The sequence below is a fragment of the Trichosurus vulpecula genome, chromosome 8 (assembly GCF_011100635.1).
Source record: "Trichosurus vulpecula isolate mTriVul1 chromosome 8, mTriVul1.pri, whole genome shotgun sequence".
Taxonomy (NCBI): domain Eukaryota; kingdom Metazoa; phylum Chordata; class Mammalia; order Diprotodontia; family Phalangeridae; genus Trichosurus; species Trichosurus vulpecula.
This window is the reverse complement of record NC_050580.1, coordinates 182,536,025-182,551,660: the sequence shown is the minus strand read 5'-3', so window position 1 is coordinate 182,551,660 and position 15,636 is coordinate 182,536,025. Positions and strand designations below refer to the sequence as shown.

The window sequence follows — 15,636 nt, the reverse complement described above, 5'->3', positions numbered from 1 at the left end:
CAAAGAAAGCCTTTTGCCTGAAAATTTTTTATCTCAGGGAGTTCACAGTATAATGGAAGAGACAGCATGGAAATGGCTATGTATAAATAAGATATGAACAAGAGAAATTAGAGAAAATCTCAGAGGAAAGGCACCAAGATTAAGGAAAGACTTCTTGCAACAGGTGAAACTTTAGGTGAAACTTGAGGGAAGCCAAGAGACAAAGATAATGAGGGGGATGATTCCAACCAGTGAAAATGGCTAGAATTGGGAGATGGAGTGTTTTGTATTAAAAAAAATTAGCAAGGCAGTGCAACTGGATCACAGAGTATGTAGAAGGGAGTAGGGTATAAGAAGACTGGAAAAGTGGTAAGGGACTAGGTTATGAAGGACCTTAAAAACTCTTTGATCCTAGAAGTAATAGTGAACACCGGAGTACTTTTTATTTAATACAGGGGTGACATGATCAGATCTGGACTTTAGGAAATCAATTTGACAGAAACTGTAGCCGAAGAGATTAGTGGGCTATTGTAATACACTTCTCCCTTCCACATTGCAACTTTCCCAATCATGATTTTCATGTATCACAGGTCAGAATAAGAAATTAAATGGGAATATTTAGGGAATTGTGTGGAAGTTGCAGATAACATGTAAGGGCTAGCAGATAAGATAAAAAATTTCAAAACTTGAAAATGCATAAAATATATGGATAGTATTGTATAATATCAGCATATTTTATCTTTTAATACAATAACAATTCAGACTTCTGGCTTGGTACAAAGAGGAGGGGCAACAATTTTTATGCAGATTTTCCCAATTGCTGGGGCACCACAGCACTAACCACTGCAATGTGGCAGGTATAATTGTAGTTTGAGGTGATAAGGAACAAAACTAGAGGGCTTGCAGTGTCAAAGGAGAGTAGGTAGAGTATATAAAAGAAGTTGGGAAAGTAGAAATGACAGTACTTGGCAACTTATTTGATATGGTGTATAAGAGTAAGGATTTGTGTTGATATCTAGGTTGTCAACCTAAGTGACTTGGAGGATAGTGATATCCTTGACAGTAATAGGAAACTTAGGAAGAGAAGAACTTTTGGGGGGGGGAGGTAAATATATATTAAGTTTTACACATGTCTACAAAACCCCCAGTTTAATATGTCCAATAGGTAGCAGGAGATGAAACACTGGAGGAGAGGAGAGAAGTTAGGGTGGGACAACTAGATCTGAGAATAATTTGCACACCCAGGATAAAATCTAAACCAGATGACAGCTACGCTTTGCTTTGTAGTATTCTGTTGCTTTACAGTGTAAAGGAGTTCCTTTGTATCTTCTGGCAATAGATAGTGGACATCACAATGTTGCCTTTCCAGGAAAAATCAGAATGCTTACCATTTAATTAAAGTAAACAAAAATGCAATTCATATTTCTCAGGGAAAAAGCAGCAATCTCAATTTAATTTGTGTTTTCATACCTAGCATCATCTTCATGGCTTCTGAAAAAAGAAATATCTCTGATATAGAAAACATGGACAATTCTGTTAGTCACTTCATCCTCTTGGGCTTCCTCTCCAGCTGGGAGATACAGATGGTCTACTTTGTGGTGTTCTCAGTAACCTACATGCTAACATTAATGGGAAACGCAGCTATTGTCTGTGCTGTGTTTTGTGATCAGCACCTCCATACTCCCATGTACATACTCTTGGGGAATTTCTCCTTCCTAGAGATCTGCTATGTCACCACAACTGTTCCCAACATGTTGGCCAATTTCCTTTCTGAGACCAAGACCATCACCTTTGTTGGTTGCTTTGTACAATTTTATTTCTTCTTCTCTTTTGGCTGTGATGAAGGCTTCTATCTTTGTATCATGGCATTTGATAGGTACCTTGCTATCTGTCATCCACTACATTACCCAGCCATCATGACTACACACCTCTGCACTGGTTTGGCGGCCTTTGGCTGGTTGAGTGGCTTTGTCCTCTTTATAATACCAGTTGCTCTCATCTCACAGTTGTCCTATTGTGGCTCAAACATCATTGATCACTTCATATGTGATCCTGTCCCATTGATGGCCCTTTCATGTTCCAAATCCCATACCACAAAGATCATTTACTCTACTTTCAATACTATCTTTATGGTTGGTACTTTTATGTTCATCCTCATCTCCTATGCCTTAGTCATTTTTTCAGTGCTGCGGATTCCCTCTGCTACTGGCAAACGTAAGGCCTTCTCTACATGTGCTTCACATCTAATTGTAGTGATCTTATTCTTTGGCTCTGTTATGACAATGTATGCGCGGCCAGGATCAGAGAAGCCATTAGAATTCCAGAAAGTTGTGACACTGTTTTATTCAGTTATCACTCCCCTCCTCAACCCTTTGATCTACAGTCTCCGAAACAAAGATATGAAGGCAGCTCTGCAGAAAGTTCTGGTGACTAAAAGGACTTCTCACAAGACATGAAAGGACATTGTGAAACCCATTAATTCTCTGATCTGAAATTAAAATGAAAAGGGACAGTAGAAAATTCTGTGGAATTCATTATTGAATTGTGCAACTGTAGAGGACTACTTACCAGCTTAGGAACCAAACCCAAATTGGTGAATATTGCTTTTTTTAAAAGGATCAAGGTAAAATTAGCTTCTATTTCTTTTTTCTTACTGAAGAATAGGCCCTAGGCAAGTGTCTTTAACAGTCTGCAAGTCATATACTAAAATAGAGATAATACAATCTGTTTTAATGTGTAGCAAGGGTAATAAAATGGTAGACAAAATTTAAAGGACCACACATCTCACAGAATATATCCCTCTTTTCTCTGGCTCTAATCAAAGATCTTTTAGTATGATAATTTGTCTTTATATTGGTACTTTATGACTTACTTTAGTATTATCCATTTTTACCACAATATTATCCTTTTTTTAAATGTGATTTTTTAAAGAATGGGTGGTATGTTTAAGTATGATATGTACAATATCTTGGGTTCCGAATAATATCTATGAGAAAAAGAGAAAAAAAAAAACCTTTCAACTTTCCTTCCATTCTTGCAGGAAATGGAATGTGTTTTTTATTAATTTTACAATCCGTCTTCTTTGGAAAATTGATCTGTTCCACAAATGAAGCACACCTCTAATTTGTTTCCTTTTCTGCTACCCCAAAAGATTAAAGAACACTAAGTCCTGAAAGTTTTCTGATCATCTTAACCTTTTTGTTTGATTGTTTTTGTTTTATCTGTGCTGGGATGGGAAACTAAGTTGTGAGAAGGGAGGAAAATTAATGAAGCTTAATAAGATGTGTTGTATTGACTATTTTTATTAAAGATGCCTCATTTGTGGCTTATTCAATCAATAAAAAGGATGCTACAATCTCGGTGACATGACTAATTAATGTCAAGAAAAGTAAAGATACAGATCAATTACATGAAATTTTGCTGAAGTATAATGATGCATGAAAGTATTAAGTTCAATATTTTGAAAAAATATTTTCCCTTAAATTTATTCATTTTATTATTAACTGTCTACTGCAACATTCTTTTTTTTTAATTTAAATTTATTTATTTAACATATTTGGTTTTCAGCATTGATTTTCACAACAGTTTGAATTACAAATTTTCTCCCCATTTCTACCCTCCCCCCCACTCCAAGATGGCTTATATTCTGGTTGCCCTGTTCCCCAGTCATCCCTCCCCTCTATCACCCACCTCCCCTCTCCTCCCCTTTTCCCTTCCTTTCTTGTAGGGCAAGATAAATTTCTACGCCCCATTGCCTGTGTATCTTATTTTTTAGTTGCATGCAAACACTTTTTTTTTTTGAACATCTGATTTTAAAACTTTGAGTTCCAAATTCTCTCCCCTCTTCCCTTCCTACCCACCCTCCCTAAGAAGCCGAGCAATTCAACCTAGGCCACACATGTATCATTATGTATAACCCTTCCACAATATTCATGTTGTGAAAGGCTAACTACATTTTGCTCCTTCCCAACCCATCCCGCTTTATTGAATTTTCTCCCTTGACCCTGTCCCCTTTCCAAAGTGTTTGTTTTGATTACCTCCACCCCCATCTGCCCTCCCCTCCATCATCCCCGCGTCTTTTATTTATTTTTTTTAATCTTCCTCCCTCTTCTTTCCTGTGGGGTAAGATACCCAACTGAGTATGTATGGTATTCCCCCTCAGGCCAAATCTGATGAGAGCAAGGTTCACTCATTCCCCCCTCACCTGCCCTCTCCCCTCCTCCCACAGAACTGCTTCCTCTTGCCACCTTTATGCGAGATAATCCACCCCATTCTATCTCTCCCTATCTCCCTCTCTCAGTATGTTGCTCTCTCATCCCTTAATTTCATTTTATTTCTTTTAGATATCTTCCCTTCATCTTCAACTCAACCTGTGTCTGCTCTCTCTCTTTTACATATCTATATCTATATATATATATATATATATATATATAAACACATATATATATACACATACATACACATACATACTTATACACATAGATATATACATACATACACATTCACATATATATACATAAACATATATATATATATATATATATATATATATATATATATATATATATATGCATATTCCCTTCAACTACCCTAATACTGAGGTCTCATGAATCATACACATCATCTTTCCATGTAGGAATGTCAACAAAACAGTTCAACTTTAGTAAGTCCCTTGCAATTTCCATTTCTTGATTACCTTTTCATGCTTCTCTTGATTCTTGTGTTTGAAAGTCAAATTTTCTATTCAGTTCTGGTCTTTTCACTGAGAAAGCTTGAAAGTCCTCTATTTTATTGAAAATCCATATTTTGTCTTGGAACATGATACTCAGTTTTGCTGGGTAGGTGATTCTAGGTTTTAATCCTAGCTCCATTGACCTCCGGAATATTGCATTCCAAGCCCTTCGATCTCTTAATGTAGAAACTGCCAGATCTTGGGTTATTCTGATTGGGTTTCCACAATATTCAAATTGTTTCTTTCTGGCTGCTTGCAGTATTTTCTCCTTGATCTGGGAGCTCTGGAATTTGGCGACAATATTCCTAGGAGATTTCTTATTGGGATCTATTTGAGGAGGCGATCGATGGATTCTTTCAATTTCTATTTTGCCCTGTGGCTCTAGAATATCAGGGCAGTTCTCCTTGATAATTTCTTGAAAGATGGTATCTAGGCTCTTTTTTTGATCATGGCTTTCAGGTAGTCCAATAATTTTTAAATTATCTCTCCTGGATCTATTTTCCAGGTCAGTGGTTTTCCCAAGGAGATATTTCACATTTTCTTCCATTTTTTCATTCCTTTGGTTCTGTTTTATAATATCCTGATTTCTCATAAAGTCACTAGCTTCCACTTGCTCCAATCTAATTTTTAAAGTAGTATTTTCTCCAGTGGTCTTTTGGACCTCCTTTTCCATTTGGCTAATTCTCCCTTTCAAGGCATTCTTCTCCTCATTGGCTTTTTGGAGCTCTTTTGCCATTTGAGTTAGTCTGTTTTTTAAGGTGTTGTTTTCTTCAGTGTATTTTTCAGTATTTTTTTGGGTCTCCTTTAGCAAGTCATTGACTTGTTTTTCATGGTTTTCTCGCATCCTTCTCATTTCTCTTCCCAATTTTTCCTCTACTTCTCTAACTTGCTTTTCCAAATCCTTTTTGAGTTCTTCTATGGCCTGGGGCCAGTTCATGTTTTTCTTGGAGGCTTTTGTTGTGGGCGCTATGACTTTGTTGTCTTCTTTAGGCTGTATGTTTTGGTCTTCTTTGTCACCAAAGAAAGAATCCAAAGTCTGAGACTGAATCTGGGCGCGTTTTTGCTGCCTGGCCATATTCCCAACCAACTAACTTGACCCTTGAGTTTTTCAGTGGGGTATGACTGCTTGTAGACTAACGAGTTCTATGTTCCACGTTTGGGGGGGGAGGTGCCAGCTCTGTCAGATCCGCACTACTCCTTCCCCAAGAACCCCCAGTCCAGACTGGGTTTAGATCTTCAGCAGGCTGTTGCACTCCTGCTCTGATCCGCCACTTAATTCCTCCCACCAGGTGGGCCTGGAGCCAGAAGTAACAACAGCTGTAGCTGCCCCACCTAAGCTGCCCCCAGGGCTGGAAGCCGAACCACGAACTCCTTCCACTCCCGCAGCTTTTCCCACTAACCTTCTCCACAGTCTTTGGTGTTTGTTGGTCAAGGGGTCTGGTAACTGCTGCAGCTCACATATTCAGGGCGCTAGGGCCCCCTCCGCCCGGCTTCCGGTCTGGATGGTCCACGCAGCTCAGGCTGGGCTCTGCTCCACTCCGTTCCCAGCTCCCAGCTCCCAGCTCCCAGCTCCGTGTGGAATAGACCTCACCCAGAGACCATCCAGGCTGTCCTGGGCTGGAGCCCTGCTTCCCTCTGCTGTTCTGTGGGTTCTGCCATTCTAGAATTGATTCAGAGCCATTTTTTATAGGTTTTTGGAGGGACTCGGGTACGGAGCTCACTCTAGTCTGTGTTTACCAGCCGCCATCTTCGCTCCGCCCCTACTGCAACATTCTAAGGTAAAGTGAGGTTCTATTTCTTATTTTCAGAACTTATATGAATTCTGAAAGTTTTTATGGGAAAAGTTTAATATGGCCAATAAAATCAGTAGCTGAAAAAAAAGAAAACAATAATTTCATACGGACTGTGTATCCTGAAAAATGTAACTAAGAGCAAAACTATGTTAAATTTGTCTTGTAAGATACTAGGAAAAAGGATTGGAATTATGGTATGTAGCAAAATATTTGTGTGATCAGCCCACACTTAACAATATCTTGTGATACTCTACTACTCCAAATAGTTCTTTTTTCTACCATTGAGAAAGTGCTAACAGTAAATTATCACCTATTGCAGTTGGAAAGATTGACATAAGAGAGAACTGTGTCAGAGAAAAAAACAGGTTTAGAGAAAATATTTTAAATTAGTACTGAGTGCGTATGGGTAATAAAATACAATATTAAGTCATTAACAAGTAATATAGGTGAGAGGAAGTGTGGTGTGGTATAAATCATGCTGGATTTTGGTATCAGAAGACCTGAGTTCAAATCCACTATTTACTAACTATGAGACTTTGGTTAATTGCTTAATCCTTAGATACGAGTTCCTCCACTGAATAATAAGGAGGTGGAATGAGATGGGCTCTGTTTTCACTTCTAGCTCTATTTAGGTAGTCTTATGATTCTTTGACACTCAGTGTCAGTGAATTGCCTTCGGATGTCATATGGTATATGTTGCACTCTGATGGGCTTAAATTTAAGTAATTGAAAATTCAGAGAGGTGGAATCAAGATGGAGAACTAGAGAAGCACCATCCCAAATTTCTCCCTGAAAGACTCACAAATAATGCATCGGGTCTGATTCTGGAGTGGCAGAACCAACAAAAGATCAGGTGAAACAATTATCTAGCCCAAGACAACTTAAGAGGTGGACAGGAAAGGTCTGTCTTGCCTGGAAGATTGAGTGTCCCAGGAGCATAGCGAAGGCAGTCTCATGGGATGACTACTTTAACAAAGAGCTAAGAGAGATAGTAATTAGAGGAAAAACAGACTTTTCAGGAGAGACAGGAGAGGGGGAGAGATAGAGGGAGGGAGAGAGAGAGAGAGAGAGAGAGAGAGAGAGAGAGAGAGAGAGAGAGAGAGGGAGAGAGAGAGAGAGGTGATCTAATAACAATTATTTTGTTTCTCTTTTCTCTGAAAAGAAAAGGGACTTTACATCAAAACTGACAAAAAAATTGACAAAAACATTACTAATAAGGTGTTGATATACAAATAATTATGGAGAGACTAAACAAGTAATTACTTGACCTCAATATATTCATGACCTTTAACCCAAAAGAACTGTATTCTTGGACATGGCTCCCCCAAGAATAGGTCATATCAGATTAATTTCATTACCTTTTTTGACAATTATGAACTAGTAAATAAGGAAACACTGGATAATATTTTATTTAGATTTTAGGAAAGCTTTAGATAAAGAATCTCATAGTGTTCTGGTAGGAAAATGGAGAGGTGTGTTTTAAATGAGAATAAGACCATTTGGATTAAGAAATAGTTATACAATTAGACTAAAATAGCTGTCAATACTTTAATGTGGCAGGAGGCGTCCAGTGTAGTATCCCATGGATTTGTGTTCAACCCTACGCTGTTTAACAATTTTTTCAATGATTTGGAGAACAGCCTCATTGAATTGAATTGAACGCTCATCAAATTTGTGAATTACACAATGAAAAAAAGGAGGACTAACACAGAGAATAACAAAATCAGGATTTAAAAGAATATTGAGAATCTAGAACCCTGTTCTGAATCTAATAAGATGAAATTCAGTAGGCATAAGTCTTATGCTTGGGTATAAAAGAATGACATCATGAGTACAAGATGGGGGAGCAATTGAGAAATAGCAGGTCTTTTGGGAAAAAATCTGCAACTTTTTGGGTGCTGCAAGCACAATATGAATGTATTGTAAGATTTTGTAAGCAAAAAACAAATCTAGTCCAGCCTTGGGCTGCATTAAGAAGGGTGGGCATAGAATCCAGAACACAAAAGTAATAGTCTTACTTCATTCTGCCTTCATGCAACCTCATCTATACTATTTGTTCAGGCCTCTTTATTTTTTTTACTTTTTTTTTTATTTTTAGTTTACAACACTCGATTCTACATAATTTTGAGTTACAGATTTTCTTCCCTCCCTCCCCAAGATGGCATGGAATCCCATATAGCTTCCACATATACCTTCTCATTGAATTAGTTTACACACTAGTCAAGTTATGGAGAGCAACTGTGATCAATGAAATGAATCATGTCAAAGAAGAAATAGGACCAAAAAAAAAAAAACAACAACCCAGAAACAAAACCAAAAGAGAGAAAAAGCAAAAAAGGGCGGGGGGAAGGCTAGCATGGAGTGTGCCTCAATCTGCATTCATACTTCATAGTTCTTTCTCTGGATGTAGATAGCATTCTCCATCGTGAGTCCTTTGGAGTTGTCTTTGTACCTTGTGTTGCTGAGAAGATCAAGGTCTGTCAGGGTTGGTCCTCACAGAATCCATATATCTATGGTTGTGTATAACGTTCTCCTGACTCTGCTCCACTCACTCAGCATTATGTCGTGTAGGTTTTCCCAGGTTGTTATGAAGTCCATATCATCCCCATTTCTTATAGCACAATAGTATTCCATTACCTTCATATAGTACAGCTTGTTCAGCCATTCCCCAATTGATGGGCATCCTTTTGATTTCCAATTCTTGGCTACCTCAAAAAGAGCCACTATAAGTATTTTTGTACATAGGGTCCCTTTCCCACTTGTGTGATCTCTTTGGGATACAGCCCTAGAAGTGGTATTGCTGTGTCAAAGGGTGTTGCGAGTCCCAGGCCTCACAACGAAATCATGGGGCTCTGTGTTAGCCCCCCACACCCAGGCCTTTGCCTAACAAAGGGCCTGATCTCATTGACAATGAATGGGGCGGGAGCCGAAGGTGTTGAGTGACTTCATTTATTATTTCAGCAAGCAGCATTTTTATATCTTTGGTGACGTAGGTACATTCTTTGGTTACATGGGTGAAAGAACAGGTAAAATCAAGACACCTGGATACTAGGACCACCCCAACTCCGCCTACTCTCCTCCCCTTCTCTTCCTGCACTAACCAGAAGCTCCCTGAAGTTCCCTGTGGTCAGGCAGTCCAGGCAAAGAACCAGAAGTTCCATGTGCTCTGGCAAGCCCAGAGAGCATGTGCTCAAGCAGGTCCGGGCAAAGACCTGGAATTGCTAGGGAGGCAACAAAGGTGAGACCCCTCCTCCTGGCTCCACCCATATCTCAGAGCCCCTAGTTTATCTCAGCAGGCCCCTGGATGTGGAAGTCCAAAGAGGGCAGGGCTCAGCTCTAACTCGGCCCGTAAGAAAAGGGTATGACATTTTTATAGCCCTTTGAGAATAGTTCCAAATTGCTCTCCAAAATGGCTGGATCAGCTCACAACTCCACCAGCAATGTAACAATGTTTGAATTTTCCCACATTCTCTCCAGCATTTATCATTTTCCTGCTTTGTTATTTTAGCCAATCTGACAGGAGAGATGTGTCATCTAAGAGTTGTTTTGATTTGCATTTCTCTAATCAGTAGTGATTTCGAGCATTTTTTCATATGTCTATAGATATCTTTAATTTCTTCCTCTGAAAATTTCCTGTTCATATCGTATGACCATTTCTCAATTGGGGAATGGCTTGTATTCCTATATATTTGGCTCAGTTCCTTGTATATTTTAGAAATGAGGCCTTTATCAGAGACACTCGTTGTAAATAGTTTCTCCCAATTTTCTGCTTCCCTCCTAATTTTTGTTACATTGGCTTTTTTTGTACAAAAACATTTCAATTTAACATAATCAAAATTATCCATTTTGTATTTTGTAATGCTCGCTATCTCTTGTTGTGTCATGAATTCTTTTCTTTTCCATAAATCTGATAAATAAACTATTCCTTGCTCCCCCAAATTACTTAGAGTATCAGCCTTTACTCCTAAATCATGAACCATTTTGACTATATTTTGGTATATGGTGTAAGATATTGATCTATACCCAGTTTCTGCCCTACCATTTTCCAATTTTCCTAGCAGTTTTTGTGAAATAGTGAATTATTAGCCCAGAAGCTGGCCTCTTTGGGTTTATCAAAGAGTAGATTACTATAGTTGTTGACTTCTCCATCTTGTGTTCCTATCCTATTCCACTGATACACAACTCTGTTTCTTACTACCAGGTAGTTTTGATGACTGCTTCTCTATAGTACAGCTTAATATCTGGTATGGCTAGGCCACCTTCTGTATCATTTCTTTTCATCAATATGTTAGATATTCTAGACCACTTGTTCTTCCAGATGAATTTTGTTATTATTTTATCCAGCTCTGTAAAATGATTTTTTGATAGGTCAATTGGTATGGCACTGAATAGATAGATTAGTTTAGGTAAAATTATCATTTTTATTATATTTTCTCAGCCTAACCATGAGCAACTGATATTTTTCCATTTATTTAGATCTGACTTTATTCGCGTGAAAAGTGTTTCATAATTATGTTCATATAGGCCCTGGGTTTGTCTTGGCAGACAGACTCCCAGATATTTTATACTGTCTACAGTAACTTTGGATGAAATCTCTCTTTCTATCTCTTGCTGTGGATCTTTGTTAGTAATGTATATGAACACCGAGGATTTATGTGGGTTTATTTTATATCCTGCAACTTTGCTAAAGTTGTTTATTATTTCAAGTAGTTTTTCACTTGATTTTCTAGGATTCTCTAAGTAAATCATCATATCATCTGCAAAAAGTGATAATTTAGCTTCTTCTTTTCCTATTCTAATTCCTTCAATTTCTTTTTCTTCTCTTATTGCTACAGCTAATGCTTCCAGTACCAAATTGAATAGTAGGGGTGATAAGGGACATCCTTGTTTCACCCCTGATCTTATTGGGAATACATCTAGCTTATCCCCATTACAAATAATACTTGTTGATGGTTTTAGATAGATGCTATTTATTATTTTAAGGAAGTCTCCATTTATTCCTATGCTTTCTAGTGGTTTTAATAGGAATGGGTGTTGTATTTTGTCAAAGGCTTTTTCTGGGTCTATTGAGATGATCATATGGTTTCTGCTAGTTTTGTTGTTGATGTGGTCAATTACGCTAATAGTTTTCCTAATACTGATCCAGCATTGCATTCTTGGAATAAATCCTCTCTGGTCATGGTGTATTATTCTGTTGATAAGTTGCTGCAATCTTTTTGCTAATATTTTATTTAAAATTTTTTGCATCAATATTCATTAGGGAAATTGGTCTATAATTTTCTTTATCTGTTTTGACTCTACCTGGTTTGGGTATTAGTACCATATATTTTTTTAATTTATTTTTATTTTTAGCTTACAACAGACGGTTATACATAATTTTGAGTTCCAGATTTTCTCCTTCCCTCCCCCCTCCCTCCCCAAAATGGCATGGAATCTCATATAACTACCACGAATGACTTCGCATTGAATTAATTTATACACTAGTCAAGTTGCGGAGAAGAATTACGACCAATGGAATGAATAATGAGAAAGAAGAAACAGAACCAAAAAAAAAACAACAACCCAAAAACAAAAACAAAAGAGAAGAGAAAAAGGCAAGCATGAAGAGTACCTCAATCTGCATTCAAACTTCATAGTTCTTTCTCTGGATGTAGATAGCATTCTCCATCGTGAGTCCTTTGGAGTTGTGCCTCCACTTTGTGTTACTGAGAGGAGCGAAGTTGGTCAGGGTTGGTCTTCACAGAATCCATATATCTGTGGTTGTGTACAGTGTTCTCCTGGCTCTGCTCCACTCATTCAGCATTATGTCGTGTAGGTTTTTCCAGGTTGTTATGAAGTCCGTATCATCCCCATTTCTTATGGCACAATAGTAGTCCATTACCTTCATATACCACAGCTTGTTCAGCCATTCCCCAATTGATGGGCATCCCTTTGACTTCCAATTCTTGGCTACCACAAAAAGAGCCACTATAACTATCCTTGTATATATGGGTCCTTTTCCCGCTTGTGTGATTTCTTTGGGATACAACCCTAGAAGTGGTATTGCTGGGTCAAAGGGTATGAACATTTTTATAGCCCTTTGGGCATAGTTCCAAATTGCTCTCCAAAATGGCTGGATCAGCTCACAACTCCACCAGCAATGTAACAATGTTTCAATTTTCCCACATCCTTTCCAGCATTTATCATTTTCCTGTTTTGTTATTTTAGCCAATCTGACAGGAGAGATGTGTCATCTAAGAGTTGTTTTGATTTGCATTTCTCTAGTCAGTAGTGATTTAGAGCATTTTTTCATATGCCTATAGATATCTTTAATTTCTTCCTCTGAAAACTGCCTGTTCACATCCTTTGACCATTTCTCAGTTGGGGAATGGCTTGTATTCCTATATATTGGGCTCAGTTCCCTGTATATTTTAGAAATGAGGTCTTTATCAGAGATACTAGTTGTAAAGATTTTCTCCCAATTTTCTGCTTCCCTCGTAATTTTTGTTGCATTGGCTTTTTTGTACAAAACATTTCAATTTCACATAATCAAAATTATCCATTTTGCATTTTTTTTAATTTTTTTTTTGGCAGGGCAACTGGGGTTAAGTGACTTGCCCAAGGTCGCACAGCTAGTACGTGTGTCAAGTGTCTGAGTCCGGATTTGAACTCAGGTCCTCCTGACTCCAGGGCCAGTGCTCTACTCACTGTGCCATCTAGCTGCCCCTCCATTTTGCATTTTGTAATGCTCTCTATCTCTTGTTGGGTCAGGAAGGGTAATTCTTGATAATTTCTTGAAAGATGATATCTAGGATCTTTTGTTTTGATCATGGCTTTCAGGCAGTCCAATAATGTTTAAATTCTCTCCCCCAGATCTATTTTCCAGGTCAGTGGTTTTTCCAATGCGATATTTCACATTGTCTTCCATTTTTTCATTCCTTTGGTTCTGTTTTATAATATCTTGATTTCTCATAAATTCACTAGCTTCCACTTGCTCCAGTCAAATTTTTGAGGTAGTATTTTCTTCATTTGTCTTTTGGACCTCCTTTTGCATTTGGCTAATTCTGCCTTTCAAGGCATTTTTCTCCTCATTGGCTTTTTGGAGCTGTTTTGCCATTTGAGTTAGTCTATTTTTTAAGGTATTATTTTCTTCAGTATTTTTTTGGGTCTCCTTTAGCAAGTCATTGACTTGTTTTTCATGGTTTTCTTGCATCATTCTTATTTCTCTTCCCAATTTTTCCTCTACTTCTCCAACTTGCTTTTCCCAATACTTTTTGAGCTCTTCCATGGCCTGAGATCAGTTCATATTTTTCTTGGAGGCTTTTGGTGTATGCTCTTTGACTTTAGTGACTTTTTCTGGCTGTATGTTTTGGTCTTCTTTGTCACCAAATAAAAGATTCCAAAGTCTGAATCTGAATCTGGATGTGTTTTCACTGCCTGTTCATGTTCCTACATGACCCTTGAGATTTTTTGTTGTGGTATGACTGCTTGTAGAATAGAGTGTACTTTGTCCCAAGCTTGAGGGGCTGTGCTGCTATTTTCAGAGCTATTTCTATGCAGCAAGCCTTGCCACTTCAGCACTCCTCCGCCCCCAAGAACAGCCAACCCGGACCCCATCTCAGATGCAAGGAGGCTCTGCACTCCTGCTCTAATCCATTCTTAATTCCTCCCACCAGGTGGGCCTGGGGCCAGAGGCAACTGCAGCTGTAGCTCTGGAAGCAGCCTCAGGGCTGCACCAACTCCTGTGTTCCTGGGTCAGTGGCCAACTGTGAACTCCTTTCACTCTGTCCCAGAAGCTTTTCAAACTAACCTTCTCTGTTTTCTTTGGCTTTGTCGGTTGAGAAGTCTGGCAACTACCATAGCTCACTGATTCAGGACTCTATGCCTGTTCCACCCGGCTCCTCATCTGGTTGGTCCTGGTGCTGCCCATGCTGGGCTCTGCTCATCTCCCTACAACAGACCCTTCCCAGCAACCATCCAGGCTGTCCTAGGCTGGAGGCCTGCTTCCCTTTGCTTTTTAATGGAGTCTGCAGCTCTAGAATTTGTTCAGAGCTATTTTTATAGGTGTTTGGATGGATGTGGCAGGTAGCTTACACTAGTCCCTGCTTTCCAGCAGCCATCTTGGCTCTGCCCCCATAGGAATGATTTCTAATATATATACAGAAATGAGTCAAATTTATCAATAACAGTGATTCCTCAAATGATAAATGGTTAAAGGATATGAATAGGAAAGTTTCAGACAAACTAATCAAAGTTACCTATATTCATATGAAAAAATATCTTAAATCACTATAGATTAGACAAATCTACATTGAAATACTTCTAAGGCACCACCCACACCTATAATATTGACTAATATGACAGGAGGGTAAAAGGACAAATGTTGGAGGGGATTTAGGAAGATTGTGACATTAGAGGTATGAATTGATTAAGCCATTTTGTAAATTCACTTGGAACTATGCCCTATATAAAACCTGCAAACCCTTTGACCAAACAACACCACTACTATGCCTGTATCCCAAAGAAATAAAATCAAAAAGGTAGAGAATATATGTGTACAAAAATATTCATAACAATTCTTTTAGTGGTAGGAAAGACAGAAATTGAGAAGATGCCCACCAACTGGGGAATGACTGAATTAGTTGTGGTATGTGATTGTGATGGAATATGATAATAAATGGTGAGCAGGATGCACTCAGAAAAAAAACAACTGGAAACACATGAACTGATGCAAAGAGAACCAGGAGAACATTGTACACAATAATAGCAGTATTGTTTTATGATTAACTCTGAAGGATTTAGTTTTTCTCAGCAATACAATGATCCAAGACAATTCTGAAGAACTTATGCTGAAAAATGCTATCCACTCTATGGAATCTGAATGCAGATTGAAGCAAATCTTTTTTAACTTTAGTTTTCTTTTGTCTTTTTTATTTGTGTTTTCTCACAACATGACTAAGCATGGAAATGTTTTGCATGACTTCGTTTGTATAACCTATACCAAATTGCTTGCCTTCTCAATAAAGAGAAGAGGAGGGAAGAAGGGAAAGAATTTGGAACTCAAACTTTTAAAAAATGTTAAAAATTATTATGTATGTAATTGGGAAAAATTAAATGAAAGAAAGAAACAAAGAAAACAAAAGCACAAAGTAG

At 38.2% G+C, this 15,636-nt stretch overlaps 1 protein-coding gene across 1 annotated transcript; it reads left to right on the top strand.

Moving 5' to 3' along the window:
* The first annotated feature begins 1,520 nt into the window (after window positions 1-1,520).
* On the top strand, window positions 1,521-3,102 carry LOC118829743 (olfactory receptor 11G2-like). Its single transcript, XM_036736639.1, has 2 exons — window positions 1,521-2,398; window positions 3,054-3,102. Exons 1-2 carry the CDS (start codon window positions 1,563-1,565, stop codon window positions 3,100-3,102), a joined length of 885 nt encoding a protein of 294 aa, XP_036592534.1. The 5' UTR covers window positions 1,521-1,562.
* The last annotated feature ends 12,534 nt before the right edge of the window (window positions 3,103-15,636 follow it).